The sequence below is a fragment of the Pleurodeles waltl genome, chromosome 11 (genome assembly GCF_031143425.1).
Source record: "Pleurodeles waltl isolate 20211129_DDA chromosome 11, aPleWal1.hap1.20221129, whole genome shotgun sequence".
NCBI classification, from domain to species: domain Eukaryota; kingdom Metazoa; phylum Chordata; class Amphibia; order Caudata; family Salamandridae; genus Pleurodeles; species Pleurodeles waltl.
The window spans coordinates 901,615,497-901,632,338 of record NC_090450.1 but is presented as its reverse complement, the minus strand read 5'-3'; the positions used below and the strand labels follow the sequence as shown (position 1 = coordinate 901,632,338).

Sequence of the window (16,842 nt, the reverse complement as noted above, 5' to 3'; positions counted from 1 at the left end):
AGGCCTGTGAGTAGGCAATGCGCCATTGATTGGCTGCCTGTGCCGCGACTCTTTTCCCCGCTGCGTCGAACTTGCAACTTTCCTTGTCTGGAGGTGGTGCGTCTCCTGAGGTGTGTGAGTTCGCCCTTTTGCGAGCTGCCCCTACTACCACTGAGTCTGGTGTTAATTGCTGCGTGATGTACACAGGGTCTGTTGGTGGCGGTTTGTACTTTTTCTCCATCCTTGGAGTAATGGCCCTGCCTTTCACAGGCTCCTGAAACACTTGTTTTGAGTGTTTCAGCATTCCCGGTAACATAGGGAGACTCTGGTACTGACTATGTGTGGACAACAGTGTATTAAAGAGAAAGTCATCTTCTATTGGTTCTGCGTGCAGGGTGACATTGTGAAACACAGCTGCTATTGACACCACCTGTGTGTATGCAGTACTGTACTGGTGATGGTCTCGCTGGATAACAGTCGGGACTGTTGTCTGATACAGGCGCATCATAAAGATCCCATGCGTCTGGATCATCCGGACTCATTCCTGTATGAGTTGGAGACGGCATCATTGGTGGAGTGGCTACCGGTGATGGTTGTGGTGAGCGTTGTGGAGATGGTGGCGGAGTTATTTGTCTTGCCACCTTTGCTTGTGGCTGCTTGTCTTTTTCTTGGAAGGCAAGTTTTCTTTTAATTCGGATTGGAGGGAGAGTACTGATCTTCCCTGTGTCCTTCTGAATGTGGAGCCTCCTTTGAGTGTAATCTGGCTCCCCTGCCTCTAGCTCCTGTCTGAATCTGTGTCCTTGCATCTGTGAGGACAGGCCCTGTTCCTCGGTGTAGGAACTTGGTTTTGGTTCCGAGGCCGGATGGTTCGGTATGGAAACCTTTTCAGCCGTCTTCTTCGGCTCCGAAGACACTTTTTTCCTTTCGGTGTACCGATATCTCGATGCCAACTGATTTCGATGCCGCCTTCTCAGTGTCGAAATTGCTCTGACCCGGGGTCAAGTCTGTTCTGTGCCGGTATCTCGACCGGAGTCGGATGACTTCGACACATGCGTGCCCTTTTTCGGTGACGATGGTTGGTCACTGATTTTTCGGGTTAAGCCATGGCCTGTTGGCGGTGGCGTCCCCTGGGCTTTAGTGTTTTTTCCGTGAGTTTGGTGTCTTACTCACGGTTCTCGGCGTCTGTTCGGGATCGACCTCGTCCGAGTCCGAATCCGAATCCGCGATGGAGAAGGTTTCTTCTTCCAAATGTTGTTGTCCTGCCGGCACCATTTGTAGTCTTCTTGCTCTTCGGTCTCTTAGCGTTTTCCTAGACCGAAACGCTCGACAGGCCTCACAGGTATCCTCTGTGTGTTCGGGAGACAAACACAAATCACAGACCAGATGCTGATCTGTATAAGGATACTTGTTGTGACATTCGGGGCAGAAGCGGAATGGGGTCCGTTCCATTAGCCTTGAAGACGCACAAGGTCGGGCCGACCAGGCCCCGCCGGGGAATCGAAAACCCCGAAGGGCCACCGGAGCTCCTCAGCAACCACAAATGGAAAGCGCCCTATACACCCTGGATGAAAGGAGAGCTTTAATATACTGTTTGCAAGAAACTAAACAGTTTTGCAAGAAAAAACAATTATTTGTCTTCTACTCAAGATTAACCAAATGGTCACCAGTAACAAAGGGAACAATCACACAATGGACTGTGGAACCAACACATTTTACTCAGCCGCAGGGAAGGCACTCCCATCACACCCTAAAGTCCACTCAACGGGAAAGAAGGGCACAACTCTAGCTTTCCTAGCAAATGTGACCATAGACACAATCTGCGCAGCAGCAACACGGGCCTCTCCTCACTTATTTGTGAAACATTACTGTGTGGATGTACAAATGAACAAGGAAGCACAAATGGGACATAAAATACTGCAGCACTTGTTAGCAAGTTCTTCCTCATTTCAACTGAGCCAAACCAAAGAAGGGGATACCGCTACATAATCTAATGCACAACATGTGAATCCAGAAAAGGATTCATGTTGCTAAACGAAATGGTTACTTACCAGTAGGAGTAGTTTTGTAGCCTGAAGGGGTTTCTGGATTCCCATGCGAACCCACCTACCTCCCCAGAAATGGGAAACAATGCAATCAGGTGGGAAGGGAATAGACAGACTAAAAACAAACTCCAAACCTGAAAAAAATTATCTGAATATAGCTGCTGCGCAGAGAAACATTTGGACGCTGTCTAATGTCACACAGAAGACAGACACCACCACCAAATGGTTCTAGACTACGCCCACAAAAAAAGGCAGAATAAAGGCAATTCTGGACCCAACCACTCAATGGAGGAATAAGGCAGGAACACTGCAGTGTGTAACTGGTAAATATGCATTTATTTTTATACAGGCATTATCACTGCTTTATTCTGTGTTCCTATTTTAGGGTGCTGAATCTTTTCCATAGTTCACTTTAATAGTGACATTTTATTTTGTGGGAAGCAGAAAAAACTACTATAATTACCCAGATCTTTCCTTTCATGTTCACACCCAGGGATTTGTAAAATAATGAATGTCATGGACAGCTGGTGCATCTTCTTCACCAAGTATGGGACGAGAGGGCTAGGGGGATAAGTTTAGGCAAATATCCCTGACCACCTCATCCATATAGCGTTGCCCAGGAGCTGTGGGTGAAGGTACCTGGAGAAGTTTGGGCATTTTGCGTTTTTGGAGATGCAAAATGGTCAATAGTTGGGGTGTTCAATGGATTAAGTACATTTGGAAAACTTGTGGAAGGAGTTCCCACTCATGGACCGGTTGATGCATCCTACTGAGGAGATCTGCAAAAATGGTGTCCACCCCAGTAAGTGCAATGCTAACAGTTGAATCTTGGTGCCGATGACCGACTGCTAGACCTCCTGAGCCAGTGCAGACAGCTGAGGAGAGCAACTACCTCCTCCCCCATTCCAACCCCTGATCCCAAATGAAGTACATAGAGGTTATATTGTTCAACCTTATGAAGACTTTCTTCCCCTGGTTGAGCTTGAGAAGGCTTTGCAGGCTAGATGGACCACAAGGAGTCATTAGGCCTTGGGCACTATGTGCCCCACCCCAAAAATGAGCTGTTAGCTGTAATGGGCACTTAATGGAAAGGGTTGATTAAAGGCCTGCTGAGCAATAGGTTATTGCTTTATTATAACTCTAGCCTCTACCAACATCAGATCTTTTCATTAACCCCTTCCGCTGGAGATCATTATTGTGCAGGGTGCTCTTTCAGGGAGTAGGTGGGCTGGGGTTTGGGGGGTCTTAATGCGGAGTCCTGCGTGCAGCACAATAGCAATACATGGGACCATCAGCATCAAGAGTCTTTAGCATCCTTATTGTAAGGGGATGTGCTGACACACAAAAAAAAGTATCAGCTGTTTCAATGCCACCACCCTTCACTAGTTTGGGTATGCTCAGTTCATAACAGCGTTAATGATGGAGCATAGCAAGTCTGGATTTGTTGTGGTTAAAGGTGGGAGCTGTTGACATTGATAGTAAACCCTGAACTGTAGAGAAGGGACGCTGCTATTAGGGTGAGTGCTGGGAAATGTTGTCTGCTGATCCTCTATCAGTTAGCCTAAGTAAGGGAAGACGTGTATGGCATTTGTGCAAATGGGTGGCCATCAAGGATATGAACTTTGTAAACACAGTTGGAGCTGTAAAGGCCCCAGAGGGCAGAACTTTGAACTGCCAGTTTTGTTCACTTCCTGCAAAGCGAAGGTACCAAAGTAGGGCCTGCAAAAAGAGAGTATATTAGTGTAAGCATCCTTTAGATCCAGCACCATCATTCTATTGGCATATCAGCGGTATGATGCCCTAGAGGGTCATCCAGTATACAGAAGGCGCAGTTCAATGGTACCTTCACAAGAAGTACTTCTAATGTGGAGTGTAATTCTGAGGTGTTGCCTTTTCTTACCACTGTGAGGACCCACTGATCAGAGGTGAAGGAAGTTCCCTAGTCTGTCCCTAACAGGTGTTGTATGATTGGGAGGGGACCGATGGCGAGTCATTGTGTGGAGAAGGAGGTACCTCTGCTAGATTGTTTGGGTAGGTCATTCCTCCTACAGTAGTGAGTATTGGCACCAAAAACAGTTGTATCTGTTGGGGGCAATGATGAGTTTTTTGGCCCCAACAGTGAACCCTAATGTGTGGAGAAGTAAGATGGCGTGCTGCGTGCATTACACTCAGCTACTACTCTATCAACTAGTAAATAGAAATACATGAATTTGGCTGTGCAGAAGAAGTGCTGCTACCATTGCAAGGCATTTGAGAAATATCTGAGGGGCTGTTACCCCTAATGGTAGGAGTTTGAACTAGTAAGATACTGGCAGCTCTGTGAATGGGAATGAGCATTTAGGTTTCCTTCAAATCGTCAAGTAGCTGCCAACACAAAGCAGGAGAACTGGAGTCATTTTGCAGTGCTCTAACGTGATGTATCCATTCAAAGGGTGTAGGGTAAATGTTGGCCCCAAATACAGCCCTTTTTTCCACTGAGAAAATACAGGGTATAGACTCAGTTTCCTCAGTATTGTGAAGGAACAGGAATATTTGCTTCCTTTTGGAGCTGAGCTTGCACTTCCTCTTCCAACCAGCCATTGGTGGTCCTAGCCAATGTTGTGTCAGTGTGATGGGATAGTTGGAGAAGTGGTGTGAAAATCCAGGCAGCAGCTGCTGCACTTTATCAAGCAAGGGCAAGAATTCAACACTCAGTTCTTAAGACGGCCTCAATAAGGAAATCAACTTCATGTTCCTCTATGTGGAGGTTGCCTTTGACAGTCTGCCACCCATCAGATAACTGAATGGAATCCAGTTTGTCTCCGGGTGGGGAGGGTTTTACAGGATAAGACTTAGGTTTGATTTTTGGTCAATGAGGTCCTGGTCTGAATCTGTATTGCTAGAAGGAGATGGGAATTATGAAGACTTAGGGTGTCTCTTGATGGCAGTGTGGGCCTTTAGGTTTTTTTTGGGTTGGTGAAAGCCTTGAGTTATTACAAAATTGCATCTTCGAAATGAAGTCTGTTCTTTGGTCTAGGCCTGATTGGATTATGAATGTTGTGCAAGGATGTAGTCAGAGACAGGGTCAATGTAATTCTGCTCTACACCCAGTTGATCCACCAAGCCCCCATCCACCACCTATGTTAAGTAGGATGGGAGTGAGCTGCACTCTAGGCCGGTGTCTTCGGAGTCTACATCTGTTCTGATACGTGCTGGGCAGTCTCCCAATGTGGAGAGTTAGTTTATCAGCATTGAGGACTGTGTCTGGTGTCTTCAGTGCCAAAACTGCCATTGGAAGGATGAGGAACTTCAAGACCTATGGCCTTTGTACTGGATATGAGTTTTGCCAAAGGCCTTTGAGAGGATTGGTGTCCAAAGTTGGAGTCATTAGACAACATCCTCTGCACTCCACTTCTCAGAGGTCCACGGAGTACTGAAGGCACCACACCGTTTGCTGTATGATCAACTACCTTAGACTTAATCAGTGCCCTGTCCATATGGTGGATCCAGAGAGCCTCAGTTTTGCATCTAATAAAGTGCCCACCATTGGTGCCTTTGGTCCCAGATTGCCTTCTTTCACTGAAAAAATTACAAACTGAAAAAAACAGACTTGCTTTGGTCCCTCTGGAGAAAGAAGTTACACATTAGCTACTGATCACAGGAATTAGCGCAGTTGATGCAGAATTTAAATCTCCTGCTGAAGAAGTAGCACACAGATCTTGTGTGTGAGAACTACACGTCCAGTGTCTTGGCTTCTGCACCATGACAGTCCCAAAACACTTGAAGAAAAAAAAAAAAAAGGTGGCGTCTATGTCCTCTACACTGTAGGTTTTGGGAAAGGCATCAGGAGTCGCATTGACACCAAAACCTCTTCTTCTTCAAAAAAAAAAAAAACCACATCTTGCAACACCCACTCTCAAAACTAGATTGCACGTTGTGTAAGTATGTGATTAACAGCAGCAAATGCCACAAACCATGAGTTACAGTAGACATACAGTGACTAATGGCAGTGAGGCAAGCCAAGATAGATAACTGAAGGTTGGAGGCAAACATAGGAAATGACTAAAAGGTATGCGAGATTGAAATGGTGTCTGAGAAAAAAAATGAAGAGTTAATGTCACAAGTTAGGTGATGTGCAGAAAAACGACACAGCCTTGTGGCACACAGCCACTCAGAGGGGTCAGTGCTAAAGATTTGGAGTCTAAGGTAAATGAGAAAGAGTATAGATCGAGGGATCAATGAGCTACTTACGAGCTAGTTCTCTGATCACTAGTGACTGAAATTACAGTGTAGTATGATTAACAGTGTTAAAAACAGTAGACTGGTCTAGGAGAATGAGGATGTAAAGTGGGTGGTTATGATATGCAGCAGTGATGAAGTTGGATAGATCTGAAAATGCAGTTTCCAGCGAGTGGAGGATGAGGAATTGTGAATGGAGTAGATGAATCGAGTTAACACAGAATGGTTACAGTGTGAGACAATTAAAGACCAGTCATTCTAGTAACATGAAGAGAGAAAAGGGTATAGGCAATAGGATATAGTTAGATGGAGAAGAGGGAATCAACAGTACTCCTTCTTAGAACAAAGTACAAATGCAAAATTGAAACAAGTGGAGTATGAGCCAAATGTGACAGAGGCCAGAAACAGAATAACCTGTCTTGAACCCGAGCAGGTTGATGGTGTATGGGCTGAAGGTGTCCATTAGTGCACAAGATGGATTAACATTTTTCTTTTTATAATTACTGACGCACAGGGACATAACCCACATAAAGTACATAAAATTAAACAAGAAAGACAGAAAGAGGTGTAAATAAGGATAACATGGTTTAAACAGCAATACCTTTACTGGATAATAAAAATGAGTATAAAGTATTCATTCCACTAACCATCCAGTAGAAGACTTACAAGATGCAGAAATGTTACGCTGACATGTCAACTAAACATGACTGACAACAGTTGCAATTATAAAATTGAATGTGTGTGTCACTTACCCTATTGTGTCATGTTGTACGTGTTTTGCATCAAGACTGGAATAAAGGTCCACAACTGGCTCAAAGGCACCCAGCTTGCAGTAGATTCGTATAAGCAGCAACTTGAATTGTGAATTTGAGGGGCTATTAGCTAACCCTTCTTCTAGTAAAGTCAGAGCATACCATACAGCCCTTTCGTCAGCTAAAACATGAAAAATCCAGAGTCACATACAAACACCTGTAACTGAAAACAACACACACCCAAACAAAGCAGGACAGGATACAGTAAAATATCTGGATAATGTTTTTACTGCTAACTTGGCAACCTCTCTGAAAAACAAATTAACTTTTCAGGCGCTGTTATTTAGAACAAAGACTACACCAACTCAGTTTCAGTAGCAACATATCCCCACACTGAGGAAAAAAAGAGAACTATTTATAAGGATAAAAAAGAAAAAAATAAAGATACTTTTCTGATGACAGTTACTGCTAATCCAAGAATCTTTCCTGACCACTAGTGGTAAATGAAGTCAACCACAGTTTCTCACACCCGTGTTAAAACCTATCATGCCATGTTACCTCTTTACTCTTGCTGGTTGACCATCTAATCAAAGCAACAATTTAAACAAAGGAAGGACGCAGAGAGCATGGTCTGACAAGCGGATACAATAGCCTCATAACAGGAGAGAGCACTCTGAGACCTTTCCAGATTTCCCACAGTTTATTACCAAGCCTGGGAATGCAGTGTCCTTCAGGCAGCGGAGGGTGTTTTTCCCAGAGCAGCCATTCAGCACTGTGCACATTTCCTCCATCATAACCTACCTTATCTTAACATCAGCACAGGGGTACAATGGTGCTGAGGAGGTTTGGCAACAGCACATGCTGTTTAGAAGCTGCATCAGCCTGGGTATAGAGGCTGGTAGACTAACATGAAAGTGGGAAACCTCAGTGTGGTGACACAATTAGCCAAACAGCGAAGCCACAGGCAAGTCGGTTGTGTTTTCTCCGTTTGATCCATCTATGCTACTGCTCTTGGATTTGAACTGCTGCCCCTGAGGTTTGGACAACCTGTCCAGCACTCTAGAATGACAGCCCGTCCGACTTTCTTGAACTGGCTCCTTGGAGGTGGACAGGAGACTCACTGAAGTGGACTAGTGCTCGTACCTTTGCCCTAGGCTCTTGGGAAGGGACTCTGTACCATATGTTAATAGATGGAGGCAGATGTCAGAGTGTGACCCAGCACAATGTGCAAGCCACAAGGGAAGTACAGAAAGAAAAATGTTACCTTGTTAGCATTGGTTTATGGCTTTTAGTGGTGAACATTCAAAAGCTGTGCAAGCTCCTGCCATCCAGGGTTGGGCTCGGATGTTTACTACTTGTTTTTGTTCGTATTAGTCTTTTGAGTCACGAGGTATAGTGACTCCTCCCTCAGTTGGCAATGCACAGGGATATCAACTCAATGGGTAGATTGTTTTCCCAAACAGCGGGTTAGGATGGCAACAGAGCATGAGCATGTGTAAAGATGCCAATGCAATAAAAAAAAAGAGCATGAAAAAAGGGAACGTTACCTGCAACAATCGAGGGTTTCCTGGGTGGAGGATAGCACATGTGAATCTATAGCTCACAGATGCTTACAGGTTAACATTTTCTGTTCATGGCATGTGTAGCTGTAGATACAAATGCTGTGCAGAGAATGTAAAGCAGTTCACCCTATACGAAAGTGCTTAGCCAGAAGATGTTGTAGAGTGTTGGTAAAGAGCATGTAGGGCAGCCTGACCCACTTGGGCTTGCCGTTTGTCTAGGACATCCACACAATAGTGTTTGGTGAATGTGAGTGAGATCTCGGATACTGAAAGATCTAAGCTGCTTTTTTAAGTGTAGAATGCACTCTTGGTGGAGCAGGGATCTGCATTTTGGCTTTGGCAAAGCAGGTTTGAATACAATTGAGTAAGAAGCAAGCTATTCCTGCTTTTGAAAATGGCGGTGCCTTTGAGTGGTTTTATAAAAGCTTAAAATAGCTACTGCTTTTACAAAATGTTTTTGTCCTATCAATGTTTAACATGAGGGCCCTCTTTACGCCTAGTGTATAAAGTGTCCTTTCTGCTATCAGGTTTGGATGTGGGAAGAAGATTGGTACTTCTAATGCTGGCTACGGTGGACAGAAGAGATCACCTCGGGCAGAAATTATGGGTTACTTTTAGGATTATAATGTACCTTAAGAAAAGATTCCTCGGACGTGAGCACCTGAATCTTGCTTACCCCTCTAAGGGAAGTGACAGAAACAAAGAAGGCCACCTTCCAGGATAAAACATGTAAAGGGCAAAAATAAAGAGCTCAAAAGGGGCCACCCACAATTCCTGTGTGGACTATATTGAGATTCCAGGGTGGGTTCGGGGGTGTTCTGGAAGGGATAACCCTCTTGAGGCCTTCCATGAAACCTTTAATAACAGGGTTTGTGAACAGAGAGCAGTACTCCTTGTTTTGCAAGTATGCTGCCACTGCAGCTAAATGTAGGCAAATGGATGTGCAAGTCGGTCCCTAGCATTGCTGGTGCAACATGTAGCAGACAATCTCTTGCACTGTTGGTTTCAAAGGGTCAATGTGTTTAGGTACAGTAGCGAACAAACCTTTTTCACTTTGCAGCATACCAGGCCCTAGTAGTGTGGTGTCTGGCTTCCCTGAAGAGGACCATGCACTCAAGGGGATAAATTTAGATAACCAAATTCTACAGCCTCAGGAGCCAGATCGCTAGATTGAGCTGTCTGGGGTTGGGATATCTCAGGGTACCCTGGTGTTGTGTGAGAACGACCAGCCTGTTGGGGAGCTTCTTGTGAGCAACTATGGGGAGTTCGAGGAGGAGGGTTGTGAACCAAGGTTGTCTGACCCATGTGGTAGGCACCAATATTTAGGTAAGGGAGGTCTACCACAACTTTGAATTTTCCATGGACTGAGTGTGGAAACCTGGAAGCAAAGCTTGGGCATTTGGGGTTTTGGCAGCTGTGAAGATATCTATGTTGGAAAACTCACAAAGTTGAAAGTGGGAGAGGAGGACTTATGGGAGGAGTTCCCGCTTGTGGACTTGTTGCTGCATCCTGCTGAGCAGATATGAAAAGTTGCTGTCCTCTTCCAGAAGGTACTACTTCAGGAGGTGGACCTTGTGCAGAATTGCCCACCACCAAGTGTCTTGTGCCAACCTTGACAGTGGGGATGAGTGCGTCCCCTCCTGTTTCTGAATGTAGTACATGGCAGTCTTGCTGTCTGTCTTGATCGGGACTGCTTTGTGGTGAATGTGGCAGAACTATGCTTTGAGTGCCAACTCGGCTGCCAGCAACTCCAGATATTTTATGCAGAGGGTCTGCTGGAGGTGAGTCCACAAACCCTGAACAGCGATGTCCTGTAGATGTGCTACCCAGCCCATGAGGGAGACGTCCATGGTGATGGTCACTTGTGGAATGGAGTTTAGGAAAGGTTGGCCCAGCAACAAATTGTTGATGTTCCACCACTGCAGAGACGAACGGTGCTGGCTGTTACCAACACAAGATTTTCCCCAGAGACCCTTAATTTGGGAGCACTGTGCTGTTATGCACTCTTGGAGCAAAGGCATGTGTAACCAGGAATGTGGAGCTATGGTGATGCAAGAAGCCTTAGCTGCTTCACCTCCTCTACCCCTGCCTTTGGAATTGTTTCCCCTGTATAAACCCCTGGCATATCCTCCGGATGCTTGAGGTTGCTGCCTCTGGGGAGGTGGCTTTGGCACTGCCACAAAACTGTACAGCAAAAACTGGAACAATGGGATGGTGACTGGAGAACACCCATCGCTTTGGCTGTCTCATTGTCTATTATTTTCTGCAGCACCTGATCAACTTCAAGCCAGATACAGGAAGCCAAGCACGTCTGTGTATGAGGATACAGGTGTTTGTTGCCCTTGTCGCAGTGTGATCCACCTCAAAGCGCATCTAATAGAGGTGCTGGAGATAGTCTGCCCATCTAACACAAACTCCTGAGCCTGCTGCTTGTACTGATCAGGAAGATGTTGTATACGTTCCTCCATTTGATACTAATGAACATGGTCATACCATGCTAACTTACCTACAGAATTAGCAATACGCATACGCCAATGAGTCGTTGACTGGGCGACAACTCTTTTTCCCACCACGTTAACTTTTTTCACTTTCTTTACCAAGGGTATCCCCGGTGCCCTGGGGAGATTCCAGTTGTCCAGAAGGAGTTGCCCTCTAATATAGAGAGGGTGAAATGGCGGGGGTTTATACTTTTTTGGCAACCCTTGGGCGACAACTCTGGTCTTCACTGGGTCCTTAAACACATCCTGTGTTGGCTAATGCATGCCCTTAAGCATTGGCAGGAAATGTGTGGCCCGCTGCGTGTAGTACAGCATTTCCACCAAGAAGTCCTCTTCTTTTATGAAGTGTAAATCCAACTTGTGGAAGGTGGCTGCTCTCTGAATAACTTCATGGTAAGAGGTGGTGTTGTCAGATCAGGAGGGATTGGCCAGGTATGTGTCAGGGTCGTTGGGCCCGGTGGATCACTTCAAAACCATCCCAGGGGCCATCCTGGGAACCTTGGTCATAATGGACCTCATAGGAACCTTAGAGTGGAAGACTTCCCTCCCCATATGATAAATGGGAAGACCCCTGTGGCGAAGAAAGCGGTGGTGGTGGTGGTGGTACAAGTGGAGGAGGAGGAGGTAGTGGAGGTGGCAGTGGTGGGGAAAGAGGAAGTAGGCGACGAGTATGAGGGGAGCAATAAGGAAGAAAAAGAGGGGGCAGTGGACTGGTGCCCCCATTCATATCTTTTTCTGCTTAGGAGATGGAGGAGGCGCCTACACCAATTGCTCTTCAAATGTGATCTGCCTCTTGCGAGGGAGAGTCTGTGTTAATTGTGGTGGAGACTTGGCAATAATGTTGCCTGTGCAAGGGTGAATAAACAACCTTTGTTGCAGAGAGTCCAGTTCCTCCTGAAGGCACTGTAAAATGAGGAGCTACTGGCTATCGGAGTGTGCCATGGACTGGGCGCTTTGTTTCAGCTTCGAGGTCACTTTCGACGTCCATGTGTGTCTCAGCTCCGAATAGTCCTCTGGTACTAGTGTCGACCCACTAGAGGGTGCGGAGGGTGCTGTTGGCGTCGAGGCAGGACAGAATTTGTGCAGTTGGCTTTGTGTCCGTCAGCATGGAAGCCTTAGGCCAGTGCCAGCCATAGCTGGAAGGCAGTGGTGGCCCCGAAAGCTGTAAACCCAAATGTGGCTCAAAGTCCATCCCCCCTGAGGAGCGATGTGTGCCTTAGTTTAGTGTGGTACTCACTGTGGGCTTCTTCTGACACTGAGCCACAGTCAGATATGGATTTCTGAAGTCTTGCAGACTGGTGCCTGCAAGGCTTCAACATTTTCCTCTCCTTCGACCTAAAAGATACTGGGGATACTGTTGTTGTGCTGTTGTTCCATGGCACACCATGTGAGTCTACAGTCTCAAATGATCTTTTCAAACGATACGCAAGACAAGTGGAGACCTCATTGTGGTCCGGGGGCAGAACAAGATTGCTGATCTGCAGATATGCTGTTCTGTCCACGAGTACTTAGAACGGCATGGTGGAGAGTACCGAAAAGTGATTTTTCAATCACGCAGTTAACACTGTTGAGCGGTAGACTCTATGAAGTAGGCCCATCAGGGGGCGAACACCATGAACACGAAACCAAAGCAGTAAACACTACAGTGTGAAGAAACTGAGAAGGACTGAAGGATTTTCAAGTCCTGCCAGGAGCACAGAACTCAGGAGGCCCTGACTAGAACACCGCACTGTGTTGACTTAGAGCCCCAGCAAGGCACGTCCAACCCAGACAGCTAAAACAATATGACCATGGAGTCTATGCCCATGCCCAGTGACAAATATGGAATGATTCAATATACCTCATGGCTTGTAGACTTCTTCAAACAAAAACAATTTGTACATGTCTGAGCCCAACACTAGATGGCAAGAATATGCACAGCATGTCTATCTACAGGTACACATACCACCAACAATGTTACAAAATGCCCACTCACTGATATTGGCTTTGCCGGTGCTTGCAAAGGAATCCTACAAGCATTGGCAAAGCCAACAATTACAGCTGCAGAACAACAAATATCTCAGAAAGGCAAGGGGAGAGATGAGACAGACAATGAGTGGCAGCAGTACTCAATACTGGAAGTGGCAGGGGTGGAGTAATCAATATGAAGCATGTAAGAGAGAGGAAGGGTATAAAGTGAGCAAGAGCGGGAGAGGAATAGCTGGACATGTACCCCCACTGAGATAAACCTGAAATACCTGATCTACATGCAAAAAAAAAAAAGAAAGTTTCTCAAAGTCAGCAGTCGAAATATAGAGACTCAACAAATCAAAAAAACAGTGAGAAACCTTATGTTCCAGAAGCAGAACAAACACAAGAATAGGGAAGAAAGTCATCTACTCAGGCACCAGAAACTGAAATGGATATTAAAGTTGAAATATACATGAAGGCCATCTGCTCAGAAACAGGAGGCAGTGCCATAGCGCTGATTATGAAACTGAACTCTGGGAAGATAGAGATACTGTTATTTGGCAGTCGTGTTTCATTCTGGGTCTCGTTTTGGTGGCCTTAAGAATTGGGTTCACTTCCAACCCGGTTCAGGAAAGGCTGGAATCTTGGAGTGTCAGTTGACAACATGCTTATATTTGTTGATCACTTTATTTTGTCATTTCCTCCTCCTTTACTTCAAGGATTACAAAAAAAAAAAAAAATCCCCCCTTTCATCTTGCAAGACATACAGAAAACGGTAGTCACTTCTCCTGTGCTCTCAAAAATAGGCTACTGCAATGGGCTGTACCTAAATATGCAGCAGCATTTAATGAACAAACTGCAAACCCTACAAAACCCAGTGGCATGCTTGCATGCGGAGGATTCCAAAATTTCAATCTGCCTCAAAGGCCATAAGGAAACTTAATTGGCTCCCAGTTAGACAAAGCAACACCTTCAAGGCCCTCTGCACCGCTTATAAAGCCTTCCGTGACATGGATCAGGACTCTCTGAAAAATAACTTTAAATGGTACACCGCAGGCAGGATATTACTTTCCTCAGTGACCAAAAATGCCATAGATCCCAGGTTCAAACGATCTTCATGGGGTGGAAGAAGTTTTGTTACCTATATAGATAAAAGCACAGAATGCTTTATCATTCCATATTAAAGACGTCAAACTTGATATCCTTCAGAAAACCTTGAAAACATGGCTGTTTAACAATCAAGGAGGTTCCTCTCTTTCTGTCTAGCAGAGCTAGTGCCAAGACACCCCTGGGTATATGTGTACTCTAGAAATGTCTTTAACATAACGGTACAATGCTGTCTGTGAAAGGCAAATCTATTTGTAGTGAGACCGCAAAAAAAGAGAAAGAAAAAGAAAACTGCAAAAAGGACAAGGCAGAGAGAACTTTGGGGAACTCAAGCTATGGAATCACAACAGTATGGGTTAGTCCGGATCATTTCACATTAAACAGGTGAAACAAAGTACAGCAGAGACAAGCCCACCTACAGAAGTAGAGCGTGTGACCATGTGCTTTGCATATGTGGTACCTACTAGGCACAGTTTTGAGGGACATTTTCTGGTTCTGTTCACTAGAAAGTGGCAGAGTATCCATTAATAAACAAAATCATAGGCAGAATAATCCTAACTCAGTCACACAAGAACAAATATAAAAGCAAACCAAGAGGAAACCTAAATTAATTCTACTAAGGGAAAAACAGGCATGGTAAATGTTAAGCAGAGCTCAGTTTTGTTACCTTTCTTAAAAGTCATAAAAAGGTAACAGTACAACTTCACATACACAAATTCATAGATGTCAACTAATTTTATTGGAAGAATTCAAAGTGTTACATATACTCAAGAAAAGAAAATCAATGAAATATCAAATCTTTGTTTCAAGTGTATTATGTCCTCATATAGAACTCATATGTTACTCACCTTCAAAATGCTGGTGGATAGTCTATCTAACCACAGATTCCTCACCTTTAAAATATCTCCAGGTGCCAGAATGGACCCAGAAGATTTTAACAGCATAGCTCTTGAAAGTTACTAGGTGGCACTAGGTGGCTCCGCATCAACTTCAATCTCAAAAGATAGGATGAAGTTGCAAATAAGATCCACTTGTGCGTTTCAATGCCAGTTTCTTTCTTAACTCTGTCCATGCCTTCAGACAGAGTCCAACAGTACTCAGAGGTACCAGTTTGCACATCACTAAAGTGGGACCTTTTTAGATGGAAAAAGAGACCATTCCACATGAGGAGGTAGGTGGGCAGTGAGGAATATGTGATTAGAGTATTCACAAGAAAGAGCGTTACCAAAGGTAAATAACTTGTATTCGGATGGATACTTCTAACAGGAGATTCCTCACCATCAGAATAGATACAAAAGCAGTATCTACTAAGGTGGTGGCCTATGGAATGGCACTGACCAAGTCCTGCAAGACCTAATTGGTGAAATTCCCATCCCGGTGGACCTGGTTGTCAAAGCAGTAGTCCTTCATGAATGTGTGCACACCTATGTCACAGCCTGACAGATGTTGACAATAGGCATCCAGCGTGTCAGCGCAGTGGTGGCAGCCTTGGCCATGGTTGAATGGGTCCTCAGCCCTTCCCGGGGACTGTTTCTTGGCAATGTGTAGCAGATCTTATTGCAGAGGACTATCCACATTGACAATGTACATTTCTACACCACCTTACCCTTCTTTGACCCTGAGAACACTACAATGAGCATTCACCTGATGGTCTCTGTTGCAACAGAGACCATAAGCGTTAAGGTTCTTTTGGGTTCCAGTCGATGGAGTCTCCTCTCTAATTTTGAAGGGTGAGGCTAAGCAAGGAACGTGATGGGGAGAGTGATGGATTACCCAATGGGAAAAGCAGACACCTTTACAGAGAAAGGCTACCGGGTCTTCGAACCTACTGTATTGGTAACGAAAATGCTTTATGACAACTACAGAGAGAAAGCAAGGAATTCAATTAAGCAGTAAGCCAAAGTAACCATGACCAAAAACAGTGTTCCGTCAGAAGCCTTAGAGGTCAGCAGTGTATTGGTTTGAATGGCATGAACAGGAAAGTGAAGGGCAAATTTAGATCATACTGCGGCATCACAAAGGGTTCTAAAGGAAACAAATGAGTCAAACCATTTAGAAACCGCATCATAATGGATTACTTGAACAAAGACAGTTGGTCTGTAAACACAAAAAGGCCAGAAGGCCCAATGCAAGCCCTTGCTTTGCTAGAAATAAGATAAACAATAAAATATCCAACAGCCTGGAGTGTAATGAACACTACTGCAGGTGCCACGCCAGGCTTCAAACTTGCCCCAGCTTCTGGAGTAGATAGACTATGTCAAAGGAAATGGGGTGGCAAGGATGACATCCACAACTTCGAGTGGAAGATTGAATGCAGTCAACTGTGGCGTCTCAATCTCCACGCATGCAGGTGTAGATTGTGCAGAATCAACTGCAGGGCCCTGCCCTGCTACTGAGACTGAAGGTCCTCCAGAAGCGGTAGCATGATTAGAGGACTGATGTTCATGCCCAGATCGTCTTGGTACCACACTCTCAGTGCCCAATCCAGAGCCACTAGGATGACTTCATCCTGGTTGTTCATGATATCTTCAGAACCCAGTGCAGAAGAAGCTGTGGCAGAGAAGAATACTGGACTGACATGCTCTATTTTATCTGAAATGTATCTCAGATAGAAAGTCATCTTGGAGGCTCAAGCGCACAAACTGTTATTAACGGTGGCAGAAAGATAAAACCAGGATTCTTTCCTTTGCTAGGAAGATGCCTTGTGCCACCTTGGGTTGAAATTGCCATTCAT

At 45.1% G+C, this 16,842-nt stretch overlaps 1 protein-coding gene across 2 annotated transcripts in view; it reads right to left on the bottom strand.

Moving 5' to 3' along the window:
- The window catches only part of NAA25 (N-alpha-acetyltransferase 25, NatB auxiliary subunit), a 561,072-nt gene that overhangs the window by 284,264 nt on the left and 259,966 nt on the right, over positions 1-16,842 (bottom strand). For both annotated transcript variants that reach the window (XM_069214819.1, XM_069214820.1), the window contains exon 14: positions 6,992-7,172. In XM_069214819.1, coding sequence (XP_069070920.1) covers positions 6,992-7,172 — 181 coding nt within the window. The remainder of the gene's footprint in view (positions 1-6,991; positions 7,173-16,842) is intronic.